Raw genomic sequence first — 25,301 nt, 5'->3', positions numbered from 1 at the left:
CTTTCAAGCATCTGATTAGTCCAACAGGTATCTTGCAGGCCAAGACTCGTAACATGCCGAATAGTATTTCATTCATCCAGTGCTTTTGATAGAATGCTCATGTCCAGTTTCTCTTTGCCAACCACCTGTCCATCAACGACCTGCAGTCTTGGTACTCCGTTGTTTGACACGAAATAGTTTGAGTTCGAATCGCGTTCCAACTTATGCTTTGGAGCTCGTTGCTTCGTCATGTCGAATGTTTGGCTGCTTGACATACCGCTGAAAGGGCAGACGCTATGCTCATTGCCTAGCTTGACATCTTCCTCGGTACGACCCAGACTGGTCTTACCGCTGTCGGAGCTATGTGTCGATGCTTTATCCTCGTTTATGCCAGGGACTCGTGGTGAGATTCTTGTTGGCTGTAGGTTCTCGGGCTCGGTGCTCGTGTCCTGTACCTCATCCCCATCTTTCATGTGCCATCTCGCCATCAAGTCGTTCTGGATCCAGATCACCTTGGTAATTGCTTTTGAGATTGCGATCTTTCGAGTTAGGTCAAGGCGAGGATGTGATAGAATTGCCTCGAGGAACGAGTCTTGGATGTAGCCCAAACACGCGCCGAGAAATAGGTAGTCGACGAACAAAGGGTTTCGGCGGCCTCCCTTGCAGACATGCATCGCCCTAGCCCACGCTCAGTTATTGCTCAGTCACTCGTATTGCTTAATACATACCCGACCTTATCCAAATACTCCCAGTACTCCATATTAGTCGGATCCGAATTCAACTTCGTCAAATACCACCTGAGAAACATCTTCCGGTTCTGGATTTGAGGTCCCTCTTCCGATACCCATTCGTCGGGGTCAACCTCTGACCTGCTATCTCTGGTGCTGAATACTCTTGCTGTAACATCATGCCGAAGCAGCTTCTTGTAGACCATATTCACTATCGCAGGAATGACCATCTTGATATACTTTTGGCCATCGATCAAGGCGGCAACATCGTCGGGGCCGAACTCGAGAAAGGTGTGCAGGTAGTCGACTCTTGCCGGTAACGATGTGTACAGCTCTCGTCGGTCAACGTGTTCCATGTACTTCGGAAGGGACTGCATCGTGATTTTCGTGTGTGCGATATCGAGTATGAGTAAGCAGAATGAGGCGGTATCATGCGTATGTTGTCGGGCAAGAGCGGCGTGCAGACTTAAAGTATGACTGCTCTGAGGCAGGACTGGACTTAGTCTTTGACATTTCACATAAGCAAATTTATCTCGTGGCGTGATGCTGGCGAACAGCGTTCGGATCGAATCTCATGGAGACCTCGTTGTTCTAGCGAAAAATCTGAGGCGGTGCCTGTAGTAGATACATGGTGCAATCCGAACCCGCCCGGCCACGCGAGTCCTTCCGATACCATGATCAGGATTAGTTGGCTGAAGTAAGCATTCATGGATGCGACGTAAATCGGAAGAAACTTAGCAGCCCTAGAAGAAACCCAAATTGAACGCGCACACGGTCAGCAGATCGAACCCGGTAGAGCGACAGCTCGGACATTTTGTTGCAAGGTGCATCCTGTCGAGTTATTAGCACGTTGCTGAATCCAGGGCTTCGGCAGTCGGGAGGAACCGTTTTCAACGGCCTCGCCTCCAAAGCATAAACAGGGTTTGACGCGTAGGGCAGAGCGGTGATGAAGGTATCAGGTGAGGTGAAATTGAGGTTGTTATCAGGTGACGGTGGGTCCAAGTAACATGCAGCAAGCACGTGCCTACGGTAGACCGAAACGCGTTAGTGGTCTTAATGCTTCGTGGCCCTACCGTATCCGCTGCGGAAATTGAACGAAAAATAACCCGAAGCTAGTAGCAAAACAAGCAACCGTGAGCTTATTACAGGCGTCAATCAACAACGATGAAGGTTGCCAGCACTATATGTGAACACAATGGTGCTCTCAGGGTACGTTCCGAAGCCGTGTTGACAAATCGCCATAACTGTACTTGGTGTGTTCAAATTCACGAAAAGCCTGTGTAAAGCTTGTGATCAACCAAAGCCATCTACCCGACATCAAAGGGGTATAATAGCACGACAGAGGCAGCTGTCGACATTTGGGCTGGCGGTTCGTTCTGCGTGCCTCCAGGCATTGCGCTTCGAATGCCGAAATCATCTGCGCACTAGTAGCCTCAGTCATACAGATATTCATCGTCTCCAGCTTCATCCGCAAAGTCGTTGACTGGCACCCTGCTTTTGCCCTTGCTTGTGCCGTTCGCAAAAGGACCACCAGCCGAGCCATTCATGTGCATCGTTGAATGCGTTAGAAACCCATAGTCATTCTCCGAGTCAGCCTCGGATTCATTCGTTGCGACAGCTTTGCCCTTGCCCATCTTCTGCTTGCCAGCCGCATGCCTCGAAGGCTGTGAAGGTGCTGGACCATCGTTGAGGTGTATCGCCGTGTCGTTCCTCGATAGCTTCCGACCAGATTGATCAGCCTCGCCATTGGGTTGGCTCTTCCCCGCAGTCGTGCCAGCACTGATATCTTGGTCTTCAAACATTTTTCTGATCCGCTCGAAGTGTTCGAGCTCTTTGGCACTGACGCTACCGACGAGCTCCTTCTGCGCAAGCTCAAAGTCGATTTCATCAACGACGACCTCAACATCTTCTGGTGTCGCTGCGTGGTCGAAGAACCAGCCTGTACTGACAGGCTCACCCCTTTGTTCGCTAATCTCGGCAACGCGGTCATCGACTGCTTTCGTCTTCCTTGTTATAGCCTTGAGCATTGCGTCACTACATAGAGCGTAAAGATCTGCGCCAGTGTACGTGAACGGCAGTTTCTGAGCCACGCGCCTGAGGCTGACCTCTCGTGAAAGCGTGAACTTTCTGGTCAGAGCCTCCATGATCGTGACTTGCGAGTCATGACTGTCGGCAACACCAAGGTATAGCATCTTGTCGAAACGTCCAGGACGCAACAATGCAGGGTCAAGCAAATCAGGCCTATTCGTGGCACCGATCACGAAGACACCTCCAGCATTGTTTGCCTGGCCATCTTCGTTCGAGCCTCCGCCAGACATCCCATCGAGCTCCGCCAATAGCTGACTGACAATCCGGTCCATAACACCACCACTGTCTCCTTGATTGCCACGCTTGGGAGCGACACTGTCAAGTTCGTCGAAGAACACAACGCAAGGTCGAGCATCTCTTGCTTTCTGGAACACTCTGCGAACGTTGGCTTCTGATTCACCGATGTACATGTTAAGCAGTTCAGGACCTTTGACGCTGAAGAAGTTGAGGCTGAACTCCGTGGCAATGGCTTTGGCAAGCAACGTCTTGCCGGTACCGGGAGGACCGTAGAACAATATACCCGAACGCTTACGTACACCATTGGCGAACAATTCTGGATGTGTCAATGGTAAAGAAATCGTCTCCATGATTGCGTCTTTCTGTGATGCCAGACCACCTACGTCTTGCCATGTAACGCTAGGTATCTTGGGTGCGCCAATCGCATCGGAAAACGTCGACCTCGCAGCTGAAATTGCCGCAGAGAAGTCAACTGGCATGAGATGTGATGTAGCTTGCCCACCAGATAAGACCAGGTCTGAGACGCTGCATCCTTTGTCCTCAGCCAGCGTCGTCAGTCGATTTGACCTCGCTAGGCTGGCACGCTGCACAACATCGACGAGATCACCCGCAACAAGCGCAGCGGTCTGCAATGCCACATTCTTCAAGTTGATAGTTGGTGATAATGGGATGGCCATAGACGCGCAAACGTTGCGTAGAATGAGCTCTCTCGCGACCTCATCGGGCGCTGTCACCTCGAGCTCGTGCGTGAACAGGCTTCGCAGACCTGCTGGCACGTCGTCGATTTTGGACGTAGTAGCAATGACCACTCGTGCAGTCTTGATGATATCACGTATCGTGGGTACCATCCGATCAGCTGTCAGAACGTCAACATGCTGCAAGAGAAGAGCGGTCTGTTCGACACCACAAGAAAGTGCTCGTTCCGCACGCACTCTGAGTAGACCCTCTGTCTTCACATCTCCACCACCAGTGGTGGAAGCATTTTCGGAAAGCAAATCATGGCCAGAGATTGGGAATGTATGAATGCCAACAGACGCACAGGCGTGGGTGGCAATATGACCTTTGCCAACCTGCCGTTGCGATGAGTGCAATAGGATGACTAGAGGAGGCAGACCTAAGCTAATCGCTCTGGGACTCGTCGCAGCAGCAGCCAGATCTGCAAGTCGTTTCTCGAGAGGAAGTTTCGTTGCTGCAGGTAGCGAGCCAACCGTACTCAGCGGAATTTGAGCAGTCGGCGAAGGCGCGGCCGTTCGAAGACCAAGCCAGAATCTCGACCATGCGGCGATCGACTCTGATACTTTATGGTGACTTGTGCCCGAAACTCCGAGCTTGGTCTGAGAAGTGTCCAAAATTGCGGTTCCACCCCAATTTTCGGATTCGCCAACTGTGCTACTGTTGTCAGACTGCACATCTACATCGAGAGACTGAACAGCGAACCAGGCAACTTGCAGGCGCTTCCTGTCCGAGGCAGATGTGATATTCAGCTTCGAGAGCAATTGGGCGTCTTCGTGGCCTGTATCGGCTACTCCAGGAGAGGATGTTGCCCGTGCTAGATCTTCATCTACAGGCACTGGCACCACGTCTCCAACTCTGATGAGACGCCTTCGATTCTCAAAGTGAGCTTTGAGAGCAGTGAACAATATTGATTGAGTGGCTGGATCCTGGGTCAACGGCGTAAGGACTTTTGCTAGCGAAACTTCTCTTGCTAGTGGAGGGCCTCGGTACGATGGCGGTCGCGCAATCTGGGCAGGTCGGTGGCCGGGTTTTGAAGTCTTGGGCATGGCTCCCAGCTTTACGAATTGTGCATTTGATAAATTTGCCAGTAGAACTGGTGATAGGTAGAGGGCTGGGCTGAGTGGCATGAAAGTATTAGTCTGTGTGAAGCTCGACCGTCGATCGCCAGTCTTGTCAACAGTGTAGCGAGCTTTCTGCTGCAGCAGACCTGAGATGCCGAACAGGCGCACAACTCTGTACTCCGACTCATCCTCTCCGTTCAATGCAGCGAGGCTTGACGACCCAAAGCCGAAACTGCTTACATTTCTTGCGACCTCAATGCGTGCCCAATCGCCAGAGAAACAGCCGAGCTTAGCGAGCATGCTCGTGTCGACGAATACGAAGGAGTCGTCGTCTTCTTGCAGCGACGGCTTTGGGTACAGCATCTCTGCAGGGACTTTTCTCAGCAGTGCTTCGGTGCGAAACACCTTCCCTGGTCGACTACCTGCTCTCGCTGTGGTTTGTGTGAAGCTCGAATAGACGGAACCCGGGGTGTGTGTGCCCGTCATTCGACTGTACTGACCCGGCTTGGGAGTTGCGGCAGTCATAGCCGAGAGCGTTCCAGCTTGTTGAGGTGGTAGGCCTGGGGCGCTGAGAGATATCATATCATCCATGGAATCTGATTCCTCGTCGCTTTCGTTGATATCAGACGCTTCAGTTTGTGAGTCTTCTTCTTCTGTGCCATCCATTTCCGAGGCTGTGGTAACGTTTCGATCCTCGGCAGCTGAGAAAAATTGGTCGGTGGCCGTATCATCTTCCGGGGTGTCTTCGAGAGACTCTTCTATGACCGTTGCAGGGGCTGCGAGCTTCTTCAGGGCCTTTTCTTGCGAAGCACCTGCTTGAACGACGACAATTTTTGTGCTCGTAGAAATGAACCCTTGCGAAACAGGCTCGCTTTCAATAACAATGGCTGGCGCAGGCTGTGCATGGGTGATGGGGTGCGGAGGCAGCGGCAAAGGGAAGACATCGCCGGTGCGTACAATGCTCAGCTTGGACAAGCCCTCCCTGATGAGCCCTGTAGCACGTTCCTCAGCAGATGTTGATGAGTTCGTCGTGTCATTTAACGTTTGCTCATGTTGACCAGTTCTCTTGTTTCTCGCATGCTGAAAGCCACCACCAAATCTGTTTTGTATCTCGTCCACTTTTTCGAGGAGGCCTTTCTCGATCGTGACAAAGACGGTGTCGAGGGCAATTGGTGTGGTGAGGACGACTCGGACATCGAAGTGCTTTGGTAGATGGTTACCATGGCGGTTGTGGTCTTGAGCAGCAAAAGCACGCAGGAACGCTTGTGAGACTTGTGCTGAGGGTGGGAGTCGGATCTGGAGTGAGTCTTGGTCTGACGATTCGCTGTTCGAAGGAGCATGGACAGCAGAGAAAGTCCACAGCGAATCTTGTAGCGTGACGTGGAGGGGAGATTTTGGGGCAACAGCTACGAAGTGCGATTTGTCTGTATCATGATCTGTTTCCTGCCATCAGCACGTGTCCTTGCCAGCTTGGCTAATACATACCGAGTCCAAGCGCAGCAGCAAGTCCTCTTGACAATGCTGCCCCATCTGCCTTCAGATGGTCATCGAAGACCAGACGAGCGTTGACAGGACAAGGAGGTATCTCACGCCGCCTCCTCTTCTTGCGATGTTCTGAATCATCGAAATCACTCATGGTGAGGTTCAGCAATGCACAACAGCTCTTCAGCCGTCCATGTATACAACAATATTGTTGCTTAACAACGCGTCCACGAAGATTGAACCTGAGCGCTTTGCTGGGCGTCGGTTCTAAAAAATGCCGAGGTCCAGAAGATAGAGTCGATCTTCTTCAAGAATATCTGTGCGTGCTCTGATAATTCCAGTTAACCTCGTCCATCCCTCTCTCTAACTTCGATTCAAGGGACAGAGTGGTATGGCAGTGCTTCGTAAGTCTTGACTCACCTCGCACTGTTAATCATGTGAAGCAGACGATTTCTCCTCACCTGGGCCGGAGACGTCCATTTCAGGAGGGAGGGGAAACCTGCCTGCTGTCTACACGTGCCTGCACCCTCGAGACCCATCATGACGAACAGACAGGACTACGTCGCCCTACCCGAACCCGAGACCTGACTTCCCGTCGTCTGCGACGATAGACGATGTCACAAATAGCTACATTATCCTACCACGAGGTGTGTATGGGTGGTGGAGATCGGAGTGTTTCGAGTTCAACGAAAAAGACACATGTCAACATTATCACTTGCTGCTTGAGCCTTGGTCAAGAGAAGAAGTCAGTACGGAAGGTGTCGCTGTCACAGACTTCGGCAGGCGTTATGGTAAATCTTGCTCAAGGAGGTAGCTGCCTTGTCCGAATGTCAGTCGCACCTTCGCTGCTGCAACTCGCGGAACGAGATCCTTCTATACTACTAGTACGCGGTCTGCATGGTTTTCCACTCCTTTGTGTGCAAGCAAATCAGTATCAATGTTGTCAGATGAAAGCAACGGTAAGCACAGTCTTCTGCGTGTTGCATTCTCTTAGGCAAATTCCCACAATCATCACAAGGTAGATCCTCCTTATTGTCTCATCGACTGGGGTCCTTGTCCGTTGCAGCCATACAGGGAGGACAAAGACATCATGGCATCGTCGGTCACTGGGAGAGGACCGACCGCTAGTACTGCTTGAGTAGAAGAAACAATGCGTCCGTGGCGGTACGGTTCACGCCTATCGGCAGAAGTCGTATTTGCTACACTCGTGTCTACAATCCTCGCCTACTGCGCCAAACCTCACGGAGGTGTTCTTTCTGCTGCCTATCACCTTCCGTACCACAATATACCATCAGATTAGATGGTCACCCTTACTGGCCCTTATCTGATTTGTCTGTGAAGCACATGCTTGTTTCCTATAACGTGGAGTGATTCTTTGCATTGCCTGCGTGCATGAAGCATCCGTGTTTGCCCTTGTGTTGTCCCACGTCAGTCATTCCTAACCAGTCATACAATCTCGTTGAAAGGTCAGATGGATTCAGAGACGTTTGGTTGGATGAAGCCCGGATCTTGGAAGGAGCCTCCTTTCTGCAAGCATTTCCCATTTGCTGCACAACATGGCGTCATTAATATGGGTTAATATGTGCTGCGACACTTCAATATCGATCCTTGAAACGAACAATGCTCGACTGACCAATGCTCTCGAGCCTAAGCCTTCGCCGATTCAGCAGCTGAAGACGCAGCACGCTTCCGCTTGCTAGACGCATCTTCCTTGGCGTTGGGGGAGAGTTTCCACAGAGGCCCTAGTGGGCCGCTCATGTCGCTGCTCGAAGCGTTGACCAGGTCACGCGTATCTGCCTCTAGTATCGCACCTCCGAAAACAGAATCGACGATTTCGCCACCCCGAGTAGCAAGAATCGAGAGCAATGTATCCGACAGCCCATGCGTCTGCTCGTTGCATCCTTGAAGGTAGATTTGCACATCATCCTCCACGAAGTCCCGATCGAGCTTGACCTTGTAGTCTCGTTCCGATATCCATGCGCCATCGCGAGATCCATTGATGGCCTGGCACTCTTTGAGCATCTCATTGTGTACATCCCGCACATAACCTGTTGCCAGAATGACAGCGTCGACTGAGTAGGTCTCCTTAGCCTTGCAGGCTTGACTGCTAAAATTCTTGACAGTCAGATTGAGACGCTTGTTCTGCGGCAAGTCGGTGACTTCGACAACCTCTCTTGAGGGCAGTATACGATGGTGCCAGGTGTCTGGATCTGGATTCTGCATCCGCTGCTGATATTGATCCTCGTAGATTTGCTCTAGCAGCCCCAGTCGCACGACACTGTAATTGGTAGCCTTGTTGCCCTTCAACTGAGCGCTTCTAACGTCAGGAGCTGTTGAGTAGAATTCGTCGACAACTTCTGGGTTGAAAACTTCATTGACAAAGGGTGAATCGTCACTGGGTCGCAAAGCAGTGTCTCGCATAAGGAGGAGGTTCTTCGAGTTAGGATACCGACTTTGAAGATCGTTGAAGACTTCTGCTGCACTTTGTCCCGCACCAATAACAGCGATGCTGTACGCTTTGTCTTTATTGGGTAGCACGCTTGAGATGTGAAGATTGTATCTGGAGGAATGGATGATTCTTTCGTGACCTCGCGGGAACACTGATGGGATCGATGGTCGCCCGCCAATGGCTATCACAATATTGCGTGCATGCTGCACGCTCGTGGCGCCTGTACTGACGTCCTTGGATGTAACCTCGAGACAATTGAATTTCTGGCTGCCATCTAGTTTTAGTGGTTTGACACTCGTTACATCCTGCGAGTATTCCACAAGGTCGGAGAAGTGGCAGGCAGACCACTTCAGGTAGTCTTCGAACTCGACTCGGAATGGGAGAAAGGTATCCAGATTCGCAAACTGTGCAAGCCTATTATGCTCTTTGAGGTAGTTGAGGAAAGTGAAGCGTGATTTGGGATTCCTCATGGTAGCGAGGTCCTTGATGAATGAGATCTGCATCTTCGTGCCAGGAAGGAGCATGCCCGCATGCCATCCGAATGCCGACTGTCGCTCGAGGAACCTGACTTTAGGTGTGAAGCTTGTGCTGCCTGTCAATGCTCTTTGCTCCAGTATATCGTAAATGGCAACAGCAATTGCAAGTGACGCTGGGCCAAATCCAATGCTGAGAAGGTCATGCACGGCATCAGTACGGGTCTGCGAAAGCAGGTCTGTCGTAGTAAGCGATGTCATGTTTGCCGTGCTATGCTCGTCGGTATCAACCTTGTGCGGCATCATGGATTAAGGGTAATCACCAGCACTGGTTGGAATGCGGGAGATTTAGGTCAAGGGATTATGGAAGTGTAAGCTGGCAAGAAGAGAAACATCCAATGGTGATAGGTAGGCAGTGACGACAATGTCCTCGAAGTGAAGAGTTCAATGAACAGGCAAGATGACCTTTACCTTCATCTAAATGCTTAGAATAAAAAGCAGGCACGTCAGCCATTGCAAGGTCAAGGTGTGACTGGAACAGCATGTAGCCGACATCGCTCCTTCGAGATAGACCACTGTTTGCCAGCATCAGCAGCGACAAGCAAAGGCTTTCGTGCCAGCCAGATGTGAAGATCAAAGGATCTGCATCGTGCATTCGCACGACAACAACAACGATGGCTGAAGGTCCGCATTGGTCCCGGACCAGATGAAAATTTCATCTTATCAATCTAATCTAATCTGGAGCTCTACATCAGCGGCTTTCCATCGGGCGAATCATCTACAATATCAGAGCGATAGCTTCATGCAAGTCAGGTGCAGACTCCTGGAGGTTCTGCAACCGAGTTGGTCGTTTCATATCCACTGTTTTTGGGTCTTCTTATTCATGCGGTAGAGTTGTGGTAGCTTTCACAAAGGGCAACGAGTCCGAAAGAAGTTTAACCTGTGATGTGACGTGATGTAATCCACGCCGGCGATGATACCGAGGAAAGCGCGCTAGTGTCGGACGGAACTGCCTCCACGTCCGCGTACTCTTCGTGCCTGTCAACACGTTATTCTTTTCTGGTCGTACATGCTATCAATTCATGATGCGGACTCATCTACATTGCTTTGAACGGCGGGAGCAGACACTTTCGACCGGAAGTACAGCGGCCACCATATGGCCCACGTGAAAGGGGTAACCTCTGCGTCTCATCGCGTTGCTGCCTCTCCAACCAAGACGACTTTCTTCTCGTGCCAATAGTTTCATCAGTCTGCCATCCGAGGCAGGTCTCTTGACCGCACCTGAACCCGGTCAAACTAGTTCTCATCCGGCGTGCGCCACATGGCCCTGTCCGATAGACAATTCCCAGCAGAGGCTCAACTAGCGATCGCCAACCTCAACCGGAAAACATTACCAGGCCCCAAGCTTCTTGACCACCTTGTTTCTTCCTCAGCCGGCGATGATGTCGCGATCGAGTACCTTGATCATGACAAACAGATCTCGTCAATCACGTATAGCGTGCTCGGTCAGCTCAGCTCGAAGCTAGCACAGCAGATACAACAAAACCTCAAAGGCGCCACTAGCAGGGAAGTAATCCCTGTGATTCTACCTCAACACCCAGCGCTATACATATCGTATCAAGCTGTGTTAAAAAGTGGTGCAGCCTTCTGTCCCATTACACCTGACACTCCTGAGGAAAGGCTGTCCTTCATTTTCCAGGATGTTGATGCAAAGCTTGTTCTTTGCGTCTCAGAGCAGTCGCAGCGTCTGCGAAGAATTAGTAAGTCGATCACAGTTCTACCTGTCAACCTGGCAAACCTGTCGCAGGATGGTGCCACCGGCTGTGAGTCCGCAGGTGAACAACGCAGGTCGTCGGACACTGCATATGTCATGTACACGTCCGGCTCGACTGGGAAGCCAAAGGGGGTGCCAGTCTCGCACGATGCTGTCACTCAATCTGTACTTGCGCACGACGAACACATACCATTCTTCAAGCGTTTCTTGCAGTTTGCAGCTTCTACCTTTGACGTATCTTTGTTCGAAATCTTCTTCCCCTGGTACCGTGGCTCCACGCTGGTCTGCTGTGAAAAGGAAATGCTTCTTGCAGACTTGCCCGGCACAATCAACTACATGAACGTTGATGCGATAGAGTTAACCCCCACCGTCGCCACCACGCTTCTGCGTAAACGATCTGCTACGCCGGGGCTGCGGATCCTTCTCACGATAGGTGAAATGCTCACGCCACAGGTTGTCAAAGAATTTGGAGCAAGTGAGGATCAGGAAAGCATGCTCTTTGCGATGTATGGCCCCACGGAAGCTGCAATACATTGCACAGTGGTGCCGATGATGAGTGCTTTGAGCTCTGTTCGCAATATCGGACGGCCGCTCTCAACAGTTACGGCACTCGTCCTCAACGAAGAAAGCGTTGCGCAAACATTCGAGATTCTGGCAGTTGGACAAACAGGCGAACTTGCTATCGTTGGGCAACTAGCAGATGGGTACCTCAATCGACAAGAACAAACGAATGCGGCCTTCGTACAGTTACCAGGGTATGGGACTGTCTATCGCACTGGAGATAGAGCTATGATGACTTCAGAAGGCGATCTCCATATCCTTGGCAGAATTTCTGGGGGCCAAGTCAAGCTTCGCGGCCAGCGGGTCGAGCTTGGTGAAGTTGAAGAAGCTGCATCACAGGCACAAGGTGTCGAAGTCGTGGTGGCCGTTGTGATTAACGACACGCTGGTATTGTTCTGCTCGGGTGATACTGCTTTAGAGACAGCAAATGTGGAGAAGAGATGTAAAGAATGGCTGCCACGTCACATGAGACCCAGCGATATTGTTGTTCTCCCCGAGGGATTGCCTCGCCTGTCATCAGGCAAAGTCGATCGCAAACGCTTGGAAGCACATTACCAGGAGCGTCAGAGCGAGAACAAGGGTGCAGTCCCCTTCAACGACTCTGCAGCTGAATCTGAGATAGCGACCATCGTATCGGAAGAGCTGCACAGGACGGTCGATCCGCACAGCTCGTTGTGGACCTGTGGGCTTGATTCCCTTAGGGCGATCCGCATAGCTTCGAGGCTGCGTCGCAAGCACCCTAAGGCATCTGTGTCTATGATTCTCGAAGCTGATTCGATCACCGATCTGGTCAATTGCTTGGATGCTCACAAGGGGCTCATTGAATCAGCCCTTGAGCTGGGTGACCTCATACCTAGCGCATCGGGTTGGGCGCCGCTTGTCGAAACCGTCACTGAACAGATTAAGGGTCGTCTAGATTCACTGCAGGTTGACGATATCTTGCCTTGTGCTCCTATCCAGATCGCCATGTTATCGGAAACATTACAGAATTCAAAGCAGAATATGAACAAGATCATCCTTCAGGTCGACCGTTCGATATCGTTGGCGAGCTTGACGAAAGCTTTTGAAAAATTAGTAAACGACAACGCCCTTCTGAAGGCAAGTTTTGTGGCCACTTCGGACCCTGACATGCCGTTCGTCCAGGTGGTCAAACATGAACCTATTTTTGACCGAGCCCTCGATTTGTTCTTTCCTCTACAGTTGAGTACAGATGCACTACAACACACCATGGAAATTAGGGTTCACCACGCACTTTACGATGGCTGGTCGTGGGACCTCATGCTACGCGACGTCAACACCCTTCTAAAGGGTGACAAGTTACGATCACGGCCTTCGTTCCAGCAACTCACGCGTGCAAAACAGGCGCATGCTAAGCTACATAAGGATACAGATCTCATGGCTTGGACGAGTCGGTTACAGCAAGCAGAACTCTCCCCGCTTCCAGTTCTACAATCAGAAATTGTCGTCGATGCTGATACTGCTCAGCATTGCAGTACCTTGTCTGTTCAGCACGAGAATCTGTCTGAGGTCGCGCAAGAGCTGCATGTCAGCAAGCCTTCGATCGTTCACACCGCCCTGTCACTGTTACTCGGTCACATGCTCGATACAAATCAGGTGATCAGTGGGCTGGTTATTGCTGGTCGGGACGCAGTCCTGCCCGGAGCCGAGGAAGTCATTGGGCCTTGCCTATCCACACTGCCTTTGCAAGTACAGCTCGATCAGTGTAAGACAGCACATGATCTCCTGCTACATGTCCACCGAGAACATATGAATTGCTTGCGACATTCCAGTGTTTCCCTCGCTCAGATTAAGTCGGCTCTTCGTCTGGCCAGCGGCGTCGAGCTCTTTGACGCCATCTTTGTGTGGCAGGAGTCGCTTTACTCTCATGTTGGCAGTAACGATCTGGTACTGACGAAGGCAAGCTACGACTATTTGAAATATGCATTAGTGGTGGAGGTCGAACCCAGGGGGGAGTCGCTGTGCCTGAAGACCACCTACAGTCGCGCCAAGCTATCCGAGGGGCAAGTTCAGAACATCCATGATCAATTGGACTTCCTTGTAAAAGTCCTTGTCAGCCACCATGACCAGTCACTAGACAAGATCTGGCAGAACGTACCGCAATCGCTACTCTCTATTGCCAACATTAGACCGAGCAAGGTCAGTGCCGCAGACCTGACAGCTACGATTGCTCGAACAGCGCATACGCAGCCTGATCGAGTTGCTGTCGACTTCATTATGGATTTCGACAGCGCGACACGCTCGGTCAAACGGGAAACATTGAGCTATCAACACCTTTACCAGCGAGCACGAAACACAGCACAAAGACTTGTTAGTAAGCACGATTTGGTTGCAGATGATATTGTCCTGATACGCTGTAGCAAATGCGTCGATCTGTATATTCTCATTTGTGCTACAGCTATGGCGGGTGTTGCATACTTGTGCGTGGATCCGAACACTCCAGAAAAACGGCTTCGGGAGATTATGGGACAGGCAAAGCCCGGGCTGCTCGTGCATGATTGTCCTACACTAATGAGCGGTGCTAGTTCGCGACACGCGTCAACAGCAACTCTACGAAGCATCGTCGAGTACGACGGCGCCATCGATGGCAGACTACCTAGCGAAATGTCTGGCACGGACCTCGCCTATGCTGTTTTTACATCTGGCAGCACAGGCGTTCCGAAAGGCGTGCTAGTTACCAGAGAAAACTTGATGAGCAATATCGCACATCTGGCCACAGTATACCCACACAGTACAGCTTCGCGCCTCCTCCAGTCCTGCTCACCAGCATTTGATGTTTCTGTCTTCGAGATCTTCTGGACCTGGCATTGTGGAATGACTTTGTGCTCGGCTGATAATGATGTACTTTTCAGGGACATCGAGAAGCTCATCGACGCCCTAGACGTGACGCACCTGAGCATGACACCGTCGGTGGCTGCGCTCATCAGCCCTAATAACGTCCCGAACGTTCAATTCTTGGTTTGCGCTGGAGAACCTATGTCTGCGAGAGTCTACGAGGCGTGGGCTGATCACGGTCTCTATCAAGGATACGGACCAAGCGAGACAACAAACATATGTAACGTCCGTTCTTACGTTGGCACTAAAGCTCGGATCAACAACGTCGGACCAGCATTTCCAAACACAAGTCTCTTCATTTGCTCGCGGATTTCAGCTGAGCGACGTGCACAGCCTTTGGACGTTTCTAGTTTCAATATTTTGCCACAAGGCGCTGTTGGCGAAATCTGGATTGGTGGAGCACAAGTAGGGCGAGGCTATACGGATCCAGATCTCACACGCAGGAGCTGGCTGGAGCACCCCCGATATGGAAAGTTATACAGATCCGGAGATATTGGAAGGCTACTTGCAGATGGTAGTCTTGTGGTTCTCGGACGTGAAGATGATCAAGCCAAGATCCGGGGGCAACGTATTGAGTTGAACGAAATCAACTCAAAGCTCGTGCAATCCGAGCTGGTCACTGATGCCTTCACTTTAATCTTGTCTGCCAAGCAGGACCGAGACAAGCTTGTATCATTTTGCGCTTGTGGTGCGGGATCAGTACACCAAGGGGACATCGGAGTCCTTTATGAGCACCTTCGGGCCGCTCTGCCGGTATACATGATCCCAGAATGTCTGATACCAGTGCCCGCTTTGCCATTGACTCGACAAGGCAAAGTAGACGGACGAAAACTCGCTTCGATCTACCATAGTACGACCCATGACGAGCTAGCGAGGTTTTCAGGCACGCCGCTCCTGGATGAAGCCCAAGCCGACGCCACAGAGGAAGAGACACAGATCATCAAGGTCATCTCAGAGATCAGCGGTGTGCCAGTTACTGATATAAACATCCATGTTTCTTTTCTGACTTATGGCATTGATTCAATTCGAGCCGTTGCCTTTGCTCAGAGACTCGGCGTTCAGGTCTCAAGCGTTATGAAGTATCCCTCGGTCAGAGCACTGGTTGCTCACGGGAGTACGACCACAAAGGATGACGAGCAACACAAGGCTCTCACAGCGCCCGGAATCGTGCCAATCCGGCTGGAAGAGTCTCTCCGTGCCAAGTACAACCATGAGGCTTTGCAGGTCCAGGCGATTCTCCCCTGCACTCCATTGCAAGAAGCAATGCTCTCTTCTGGTTCTAAAAGCAGCGACGCCTACCTCAATCATCTCGCCTATCGTTTGACGGTGGACACAGAAGTTGTTCGTCGGGCATGGGTAACGATGGTCGATAGGCACGAATTGCTGCGGACTGTGTTCGCGCTAACTGAAGAGCCAGAACTACCGTACATGCAGATTGTGTTGAAGCGGATCGACCTCCCATGGCTCGAAGTTGCTGCACCTATGGCCGTCGAAGTGGCCTCACCTTTCGATCGTCCTCCATACAGTCTACAAATCACTAAGACACCAAATCAAGCTGCGGAGCTCCACCTGTTCATGCACCATGTGTTGTATGATGCCGAAGCTCTGAGCAACTTGCACAAAGAGATAGAGATATTCTGCACTGGCGACAGGCTACTGCCAGCTATACCTTTCTCCAGGTATCTTGACTTCATGGTGAATGCATCTTCGAAGAGTAGTGACGACTTCTGGCAGCACAATCTGAAGGGCGTCAGGTCGTGCCGCTTGTCAACTCACTGTGCAAAAGCAACAAGCACACTTACAAGCAGTCGTGCAAGCCGCCTGTCCCATGAGACCTTGACCAGGTGTGCGAAGTCAGCGTCTACGACTATGCTTGCTCTCTTGCAAGCCGCTGTAGCACGCCTTCTGTGCGCCTACTTTCGGACCACAGAGGTCTGTTTTGGGACTGTCTTTAGCGGTCGTAACATCGATGTGTCCGGTATTGATCGTGTTATTGGGCCATGTTTCAACACTTTGCCAACGACATCGAAACTGACGCGCATGATTACTAACGGGGACTTGTGCCGAAGACTACAGCAGTTCGATGTCGAAGTTCTACCCTTCCAAGGGACCGCACTACGACGCTTGCAGAAGCAATACAGTCCAGATGGCCGGCCGCTATTCGATGTCCTGTTACTGCTTCAGTCTACTACACCGCGCCTCAACCACGATATATGGCAGCTCGTGAGCGAAGAGGGCCAGATGGAATTTCCATATATCATCGAAGCTAGCCTAGAGCCTGAGAACGACCAAATCCACCTCAAGCTGCACAGTTCGCAAGTTGACGACAAGATTTCCACTGACACTCTGCTTTCGGACCTTTTAACCCTTCTGGAGCACACGGCAGAGTGGCCTGAAGCCCTCGCTTTAAACTTATCCAATATTCCATCGCCATTACCAGAAGGAGAGGTCGATGGCCATACAGCGGTGCTGTCACAGGGACAGTCTATCAAGCAGGGAACTGCAGCACGAGTCGTTCTCAACGCTCTGTCGGCATTGAACAGTCGCGTAACAAGCACGATCGACACAATGACCAACGTTTTCCAGCTTGGATTGGACAGCATCAACGCCGTGCAACTGGCTTCTCGTCTCAGATCGGCTGGCTATCGAGTTGCGGTCGCTGACATCCTCGAGGAGCCTCGTGTACAAGCGATAATTGACCTTTGTGAGAGGCGTCAGGGTGGCCATGCTGCCTCGCCATCGAATGAAACCTTTGACTTGCCAGCATTTGATACAAAGCATCGGCAGAATGTTGTCGGTCCTTCGGGAGTTCGCGAGGATGAGGTTGAAGCTGTCTACCCTTGTACAGCTACACAGATGGGCATACTGTCGGAGTTTTTGAAGTCAGAAGGGCGCTTATACTATAACAGCGTACGGCTTCGACTCAAATCAGACGTGGACCGTGAACTCCTGCATGACGCATGGGCCAAAATCACGAAGAGACATCCAATTCTGCGAACGGGCTTCATGCAAGTTGAAGACGACCCAAGGCATCCTTTCGCCATGGTCATTTACAAGAATCATGACGTAGACAGATCACGGTTCTTACCGGGGAGGAGGTCACTAGTGTCGAATCCGAAGAGTCTTCGCGATGTTCTGCGACCACCATGGCGCGTTTATGTTGAGGAGAGAACGGATGTATGCTTCGTGCAGTTACATATCCTACACGCACTCTACGATGCTCAGTCTCTGCAGCAGATTCTCCATGACGTCGAAGCCCTATGCTGTGGTAAATTTCTGCCAGACCCTCCTCCAATCACCGAAGCTCTTAGCTCAATAGTTTCGCTGAATCAATCAGACCTCGACAAGCACTTCTGGCAGCATGTGAAGGATAATGTGCAACCGACTAAGTTCCCAGACCTCAACATTATGCGAGAGGTTGCGTCAAAACACCTTGTCGAAAGTTACACTTTGAGAGCTTCACACCAAGAACTTCAGGCAAGCTGTGAAGAGCGAAGTTGTAGCCTCTTGACCGCTTGCCAAGTTGCTTGGGCCAGGTTGCTAGCAGCATATACTGGCCAGCGGAGTGTTGTCTTTGGTAATATTATATCTGGGCGTTCGTTCGAGAACGATGCGCTGAACGAGGTTGTCCTCTCAACCATAAATACATTGCCTGTGTGTCTTGACGTGTCTGAGGCAACTGGCCAGATGCTTGACGATATGCAGAAAGTCAATACTGAGCATCAGAAGAACCCACATGTTCCACTTTCGAGAATCAAAACTATGCTTGAAGTCGAGGACGACTTATTCGATACAGTTCTTGTACTGCAGAAGTATGCCAAACAGCGACATACCTCCAGCCTTTGGGAGATGGTGTCAGACGAAGCTACTGCAGAATACGTCGTATCACTGGAGGTCATACCAGATGAGCCGGACGAAGGCAGCATCACTTTGCAGCTGACCTATGACCAGAAAGTCCTGTCTGTGGGACATAGCCAACTTCTGCTTCAGCAGTACGAACAGATACTCTATGATGTGTTGAAATTGAGGCCTAGAGATCTAGGGGATAAGTCCTTATTTGCCACATTGGCCCCGAAACAGCCCCTCATTGACACAGAGCACACATGTCTGCACGACTTGGTACTCGCCTCTGCTGCTCAGAACCCGGGCAAGGTCGCGCTCGAATTCGTTATGGACATCAAAGGGAGCGAAGTCTTCAAACAGACCCAGACGTACCAAGAACTCGTGTCGAAAGCAGCACGAGTTGCAAATCTGTTGGTAAGAAACGGCGCTCAGACTGGCGACTTTGTCGCAATTTGCTTCGAGAAATGTCCTGAAGCCTCATCTGCAATCCTTGGGGTCTTGATGGCTGGATGTGCCTATGTTGCGATCGATCCGGGCGCGCCTACTGCTCGCAAGCACTTTATTCTTGAAGATTCCAAGTGTAAGATGGTGCTGACAACTACCACAACAGCAAGCCCTCTGACTGACGCGAACGTGAAAATCATTTGCATGGACGATGCGGGCACATTACGACAGCTTAGCCCGATACCACCTATGCTCTCAAGACCTGTCACTGGCGACGACATATGCTATTGCCTCTACACTTCAGGAACGACAGGCACGCCAAAAGGCTGCCTTATCAGTCACAGATCGATCGTCCAAGCAATGCTGTGTTTCTCTAGGATTTTCAATGGTCATTGGACCACGGAGTCGCGCTGGCTACAATTTGCAGGATATCATTTTGATGTCAGTGTGCTCGAGCACTTCTGGACTTGGAAAGAAGGTTTATGCGTCACAGTCGCGCCTCGCGACCTTTTGTTTGAGGACTTGCCTGGAACAATAAACAAGCTTGGCATCACGCATCTTGACCTCACACCTAGTCTGGCACGGCTATTGACGCCTCAAACTGTGCCTTCCCTGTGTCGAGGTGTTTTCATTATAGGCGGAGAGCAAGTCCGACCGGACATTATTGATACGTGGGGAGACGCTGGCTGTTTATACAACTTTTATGGACCGAGCGAAGTGACTCCAGGCTGTACTGTTCACCCTCGTGTGAAGAAGCTTGTCAAGCCGACGAATATTGGCCAGCAATGGGACAACGTTGGCTCCTACGTTCTTGAGCCTGACTCTGAAAAGCCTGTCCTTATTGGAGCTATCGGCGAATTATGCTTGAGTGGAGTGCTCGTCGGCGAGGGGTACCTCAACAGACCAGAGTTGACTGCTGAGAAGTTTGTAACACTTAGATCGACGGGCGAGCGAGTATACAGAGCAGGCGACCTTGTTCGAATGCTTCACGACCACAGTTTCGAATATCTAGGCAGGATCGATGACCAAGTCAAGCTGCGCGGTCAGCGCCTGGAGATTGGAGAGATCAACCATGTTCTATCACATTGCTCGTCAGGCTTCTCTGATGTGGCTACCATCGTCGCAAAGCACTCAGAGCAGGAGAAGGAGCAACTTGTGGCCTTCATGGCACGATCCAAGGAGACCAAAGCGCGGACCACCAAGCCCTACCTCGTTCGCGATCAGGCAGTTGCGGCTTTGATTTCGAAGGCGCGCAAGCAGGCATCTGATAGGCTGCCCGCATATATGGTACCCACCTACTTCCTTGCTGTCGACTTCTTGCCCCTCACAGTCAACAACAAGGTCGATGCAAAGTTGTTGCGATCACTGTACGAGTCAGCGTCATTACAGGAGGTTCGAAGTCTGCAGGAGTCGATCGAGTCGAGCGTCCGAGTACCGAAAGAGCAGATTCAGCGCCTTATCGACATCATCGCCGAGTATAACAAAACTAGTGCAGCTGGCATTGATCCAAAGACATCCCTGTTCCAGCTAGGCATTGATTCCATTTCTGTCATTGGCCTTGCGAGAGCCCTGAAAACTGCAGGATATGCCGGTGCATCAGTCGCGTTGATCATGAGGCGACCCATTCTCGCCGATTTGGCTGAAGCACTCCTCGAGAACAGAATTGCCGACCAACAGAATGAGGTGCAAGAAGCGCACCAGCGTATCAGCTCCTTTGCGGATAAGCACAGAACTCCAACTAGCAAGGCCCTCAACGTCAGCGATCAAGAGATTCAGCATGTCTCTCCATGCACGCCATTGCAAGAAGGCATGATCGCGAGGCTGGTTTCTAGTGATACCGAGAAGGTGCCGTATCTTACCCGGTTTGTCTACCAATTGGACGATGCTGTTGACTTGACTCAATTGTTGAAAGCCTGGGAGATACTACAATTTCAGCTTGACATCCTGAGAACACATTTTGTTCCAACTGAGGACGGGTATGCGCAAGTTGTTCTCGCGCAACCTCCCCGAGCGGTTAACGTTGACTACGGAGTCGACTTCATCAAAGACGACCCCCTAGAAGCCATTGATAGTTGCTTTAGAAAGTGGACAGCGAAGGCACTACAACTAGGCATTGAATCTCCTTGGCAAGTTTGGCTCACTCAGCGAGAAGGAGGCCGAGTCAAGTATATGTCGCTCTTCATATTTCACGCGGTCTACGACGGCGTCAGCATATCTATGCTACTAGACGCGCTCTACAAACTCTACGGCCAGCCAGAACAACATGTCTTTCGTGCACCACAGTTTCATGAGGCACTCGCTCACGGCCCATTGCTTCGCAGAAATGACGCTCCTGAGTTCTGGCGCGGTCATTTGCGACATGTCAGGCTGCTTAAACTGAACAAGCAAGACAACGCTGCACTCGAAGCAGGACCTGTTGCAGTGCATCGTGAACTGCATTTAGCAAGTGTTCGGCAACAATGCTCGGCTATGGCTGTGACGCCTCAAGCTATCTTTCATGCAGCCTGGCTTCTGACACTCGCAGAGTACTACAAGACCAACGCTACTATAGGTATCGTCCTCTCCGGGCGCGCCATCGACTTCGAAAACGCAGACAAAATCATCGGACCCATGTTCAATACACTACCCTTCACAATCGACGGTTTGCCACAGAATGCGACTTTCGGTGACCTAATTAAAGCTTGCCATCAGAGCTATGTCGGTGTGTTGCCGTATCAGCACACTCCACTGAGCAGTATTAGGAAATGGATCAAGATGAAGTCGGATCAGGAACTTTTCGACAACTTGTTTGTGTACCAAGGTTTCATCGAAAATCAAGGAGATGTGCCTCGGAAGCCCTGGACCGAGCAACAGTCTGCGAGTATTGCTGATTATCCTTTGAACATCGAGATAGAAGAAACATCCAATGACGAGTACAGCATCACTATCGTCACCTCAGACTCCACAGCAAGAGATACAGCAGAAATGCTCATGCAATTAGCGCGAAAGACCCTGGAAAGCCTCGACCACGCTGCCAATGTCTCGCTGCCTGCAGTATTCTTCGAGACTCAGGAAAGCGACACATCTGAGCACGGCGCTCATCAGACTAGCCGAGATCTCGAGGCTCAGTACTTCTCATGGAGCAGACAGGCATATGGCATCCGGAGCGAGCTGGCCGTGCTTGCTGACGTAAGCGAGGCCGACATTCACCATGACCGACCTACAATATTCGAACTTGGTCTGGACAGCGTTGACGCGCTAAAGCTCGCTGCAAGGCTGGAGAGCAAAGATATCAGGTTACCGGTCAGCAAGATCTTACAGAAGCCTACCGTAGCTGGCATGACTGAAGCATGGTCCGCGTTAAGTGGAATCGATGTGTCTGTTGACTCGGAAGACATCAGAAGAATGGACAAAGACTGGAAGGGCGTTCTCGCTGATGAATGCATGAACATCAGCCGGCTCGAGGCGGTATTTCCTGCAACGCCGCTGCAGGAAGGATTGCTAGTGGACTACGAAAAGTATTTCCATGCCCTTAGCTACGAGCTCCACAGCAGCGTCAATGTCGGCCACTTCATTGATGCTATCCACCAGGCCACACGGGGACTACCGGTTCTACGAACGAAATTTGTTATGCTCAATGAGCCGCTCGATGGGATCACCTTCTTACAAGCAGTCTCAAAAGCACAGACAGGTGGTCGGAAGGCACAGATATCTTACAGATTTGAGAGTGCGGAGGAGCTTAAAGAGCATGTCGAAAACACCAAGCAGAACGCTGAATTGGTTGACTCAATACCCAACGTGCAGATAGCGATCTTGAAGGACAAGGCATATTTCGTGCTGGCTTTGTCTCATGCGCATTACGATGCATGGTCCTTACAGTTTCTGCTTGACCATATCGCCCAATGCTACCATGCGCTAGCTCCAGCAGCCGTGGATACAGACCCAATAGTCAAGTATGAGTTTGACCTGCGACAAGCTGCAAGTGCAAGCTCTACGGAGACCTTCTGGACACGACAGCTCGAGAATCTCGCGTCTACGGTGGTCAGTCCTACACAGCTTGAAGACGCCTATTCTTCGGAGTTTACCTCAGACAGTCGGGCTAGACCCGGACCACTCAGTCCACAATTGATCCGGTTGACCTCGAAAATTAAGCTAGACCGTTTCCATGAAGCTTGCAAGAGCAACAATGTGACCATGCAATCACTTGGTCTGACTGCATGGGCTTTGACATTGATGCACATCACCAGACAAGTTGATATGGCATTCGGGCTTGTCGTGTCTGGCCGGACCTCGGAAGAGACAGAGCGACTTGTCTTTCCGACCTTCAATACCGTGGTGTTCAGACCACGAGTTAGCCTGGAATCAGACGTGAAGGGTCTTTTGAGACAAGTGCACGACATATCGGTGGAGATCTTCGAGCATCAGCAATTCCCGTTGTCCAAGGCATTGCGTTTAGCGAACTCTGCAGGATCCGAGCTGTTCAATACACTATTCACATTCCAGAAAAAGCTAAATCTGGATGCAAACGTTGAATCTATCATCAAGGAGGTCGAGCTTGGAGAGACGGACATATCTCCACCATATGCACTTAACATCGACATGGAGGAGAAGGAGGAAGACCTTTGCCTGACAACCGCAACGCAAGAAGGATTCGCCAGCCATGAGCAAGCGACAAGAGTGCTTTCAACATTGGACCACATCCTTGAATTCTTGGTCGAGCATGACAGGGAGCAGATTTTCAGAACTGTCAACGCCAACACCGTCTCTATATGCGGCATGCCAGGGAGCGCGCTCCATGAAGCACAGCAGCCTTCTGACACCAACGCGGACATAACTCAAGACAACAACAAGGACATCAGAGCCACGTCATGGTCTGACACCGAGTACAAGGTCCAAGAAGCGTTTTCGAGAGGTTCGGGTGTGGAGCAATCTCAGATTTCGAAACAGACCAATCTATTCCACCTCGGCCTCGACAGTGTCAGCGCCATCAGAGTTTCGAAGCTGTTGCGTGATGAGGGCTTGAACGTGTCTGTCAGCGTCATCCTCAGACACCAGTCAGTTGAGAAGATCGCCGCAGCCGTACAAGAAAGCAAGACGCAGGGTTCCAAATATACTGCCCCTGGCACCGGAAGATCACCGCCGGCCTCATCACTAAAGAAGGAGCTTGAACAACCACTCCTGGAGGCAGACACACCAGTTGACACGGTAGAAGACATTTTGCCTGCGACAGCTGGCCAAGTATACATGCTTGACTTGTGGAGGACAACCCAGGGCCGCCTTTTCTATTCGACATTCTGGCTTGAGATTGAACATTGCAACCACGACACGTTCGATACTGCGTTCCGGAACTTGATCGCGGAAGTACCTGCACTAAGGACGAGATTCTTGTCTCATGACACCAAAACATATCAGGTGGTGTCCAAGCCAGAGTGTGAGAGGGCGGGGCCGTTACAGTACGAGGTCGCGGAGCACAATGGCTCTCTGCTAGTAGCGCTCCACATCCACCACGCTTTGTACGATGCTGTCAGTCTCGGTCTCATACTGCAGACACTGCAGGATCTCTGTCAGAGCTCAAGAGATCGGACAGCGCTCAACACAGACTTTTGTCCATTTGTTGATCTGGAGAATACCAATTTGGCACAAGCAAGCAGATTCTGGTCCGACTATCTGGGACGCGACGCATTCGAGAGCACACAAGAAATACGCGGCAGCTTCGAAGCGGAAAGGACGCAGTTTTTTGTACCTGACTTGCTGCGGATCGAGAATCTAGTGAAGATTGCTAGAAGGGAAGGTATCAGTGTTCAAGCGATGTTTTTTGTGGTCGTAGCACGAGTACATGCAAAGACCAAATTCACACCTCGGAAATCAACGACAGGTACAGGATTTGTCACGATCGGTGTTTACCTCGCCAATCGCTCCCTTGACGTCGATGGAATCACAAACTTGGTAGCACCCACGTTCAACGTTGTGCCGCTCAAGGTCAATATTACCGGGTCACGCGCGAAAGACATACTTGACTCTGCCCGCACCGTGCAGCAAGACCTGGAAGAGATGGGACGTCCACAGAACTGCGGCATTAGCCTGAGGGATATCCACGCTTGGACGGGCGTGAAGCTCGATTGCTACGTGAACTTCCTCAGGTTGCCAGGAGAGGCTGACGATGAGACTGGGGCGCATGGAGGTACTCGGTCGACTAATGCAGAGGTGGTGGTCAGACACGCCGAAGGGGAAGCGAGAGAACGGGCGAAGGGACTTATGGAAGGCAATGGCAACGCCGAGGTCGTTTCGCCGTACGTCGGTGGCAGTACAGGTGATGATCAACTTGCTGACTGGTGTCTACCCGCACTGGACGTGGAAGCAAAGATCGATGAGAGTGGACACCTCGGGGTGGGGATGTTCGCACCAGGAGATATGTTCGATGCTGAGGAGGTCCAACGGCTTATGGGCCAGGTGAAGGAGGTGCTGGAAGGACTTATGAGTGATGAATAACGATTGATGAGTACACACGATAAGACGGTCTGGTGAGCGGGCATGACTTCAGCGCTATACATTACAAGCATATAGAGTCAACGTTTCCTTCTCCAATCTCTGGTCACACCTTCATAGTAAGAACAA

General features: G+C 51.2%; 4 protein-coding genes across 4 annotated transcripts; 1 reads left to right on the top strand and 3 right to left on the bottom strand.

Annotated features, from left to right (window-relative positions):
* Positions 1-68: 68 nt before the first annotated feature.
* PMZ80_006851 (uncharacterized protein) lies at positions 69-1,084 on the bottom strand (the record flags this gene model as incomplete). Its single annotated transcript, XM_064875261.1, has 2 exons — positions 69-657; positions 708-1,084. The coding sequence occupies 2 exons, from the start codon at positions 1,082-1,084 to the stop codon at positions 69-71; spliced, it is 966 nt and encodes a 321-aa protein (XP_064728526.1).
* A 1,056-nt stretch (positions 1,085-2,140) lies between these two features.
* On the bottom strand, positions 2,141-6,464 carry PEX6 (peroxisomal assembly protein; the record flags this gene model as incomplete). Its single annotated transcript, XM_064875260.1, has 2 exons — positions 2,141-6,264; positions 6,314-6,464. The coding sequence occupies 2 exons, from the start codon at positions 6,462-6,464 to the stop codon at positions 2,141-2,143; spliced, it is 4,275 nt and encodes a 1,424-aa protein (XP_064728525.1).
* Positions 6,465-7,957: 1,493 nt separating this feature from the next.
* On the bottom strand, positions 7,958-9,493 carry PMZ80_006849 (uncharacterized protein; the record flags this gene model as incomplete). Its single annotated transcript, XM_064875259.1, has 1 exon — positions 7,958-9,493. One exon carries the CDS (start codon positions 9,491-9,493, stop codon positions 7,958-7,960), a length of 1,536 nt encoding a protein of 511 aa, XP_064728524.1.
* Positions 9,494-10,553: 1,060 nt separating this feature from the next.
* PMZ80_006848 (NRPS) lies at positions 10,554-25,175 on the top strand (the record flags this gene model as incomplete). Its single annotated transcript, XM_064875258.1, has 1 exon — positions 10,554-25,175. The coding sequence occupies one exon, from the start codon at positions 10,554-10,556 to the stop codon at positions 25,173-25,175; it is 14,622 nt and encodes a 4,873-aa protein (XP_064728523.1).
* Positions 25,176-25,301: the final 126 nt, after the last annotated feature.

This window comes from Knufia obscura, assembly GCF_036327395.1.
Source record: "Knufia obscura strain CCFEE 5817 isolate CBS 148926 chromosome Unknown scaffold_8, whole genome shotgun sequence".
NCBI classification, from domain to species: domain Eukaryota; kingdom Fungi; phylum Ascomycota; class Eurotiomycetes; order Chaetothyriales; family Trichomeriaceae; genus Knufia; species Knufia obscura.
This window is presented reverse-complemented; position numbering and strand designations above follow the sequence as displayed.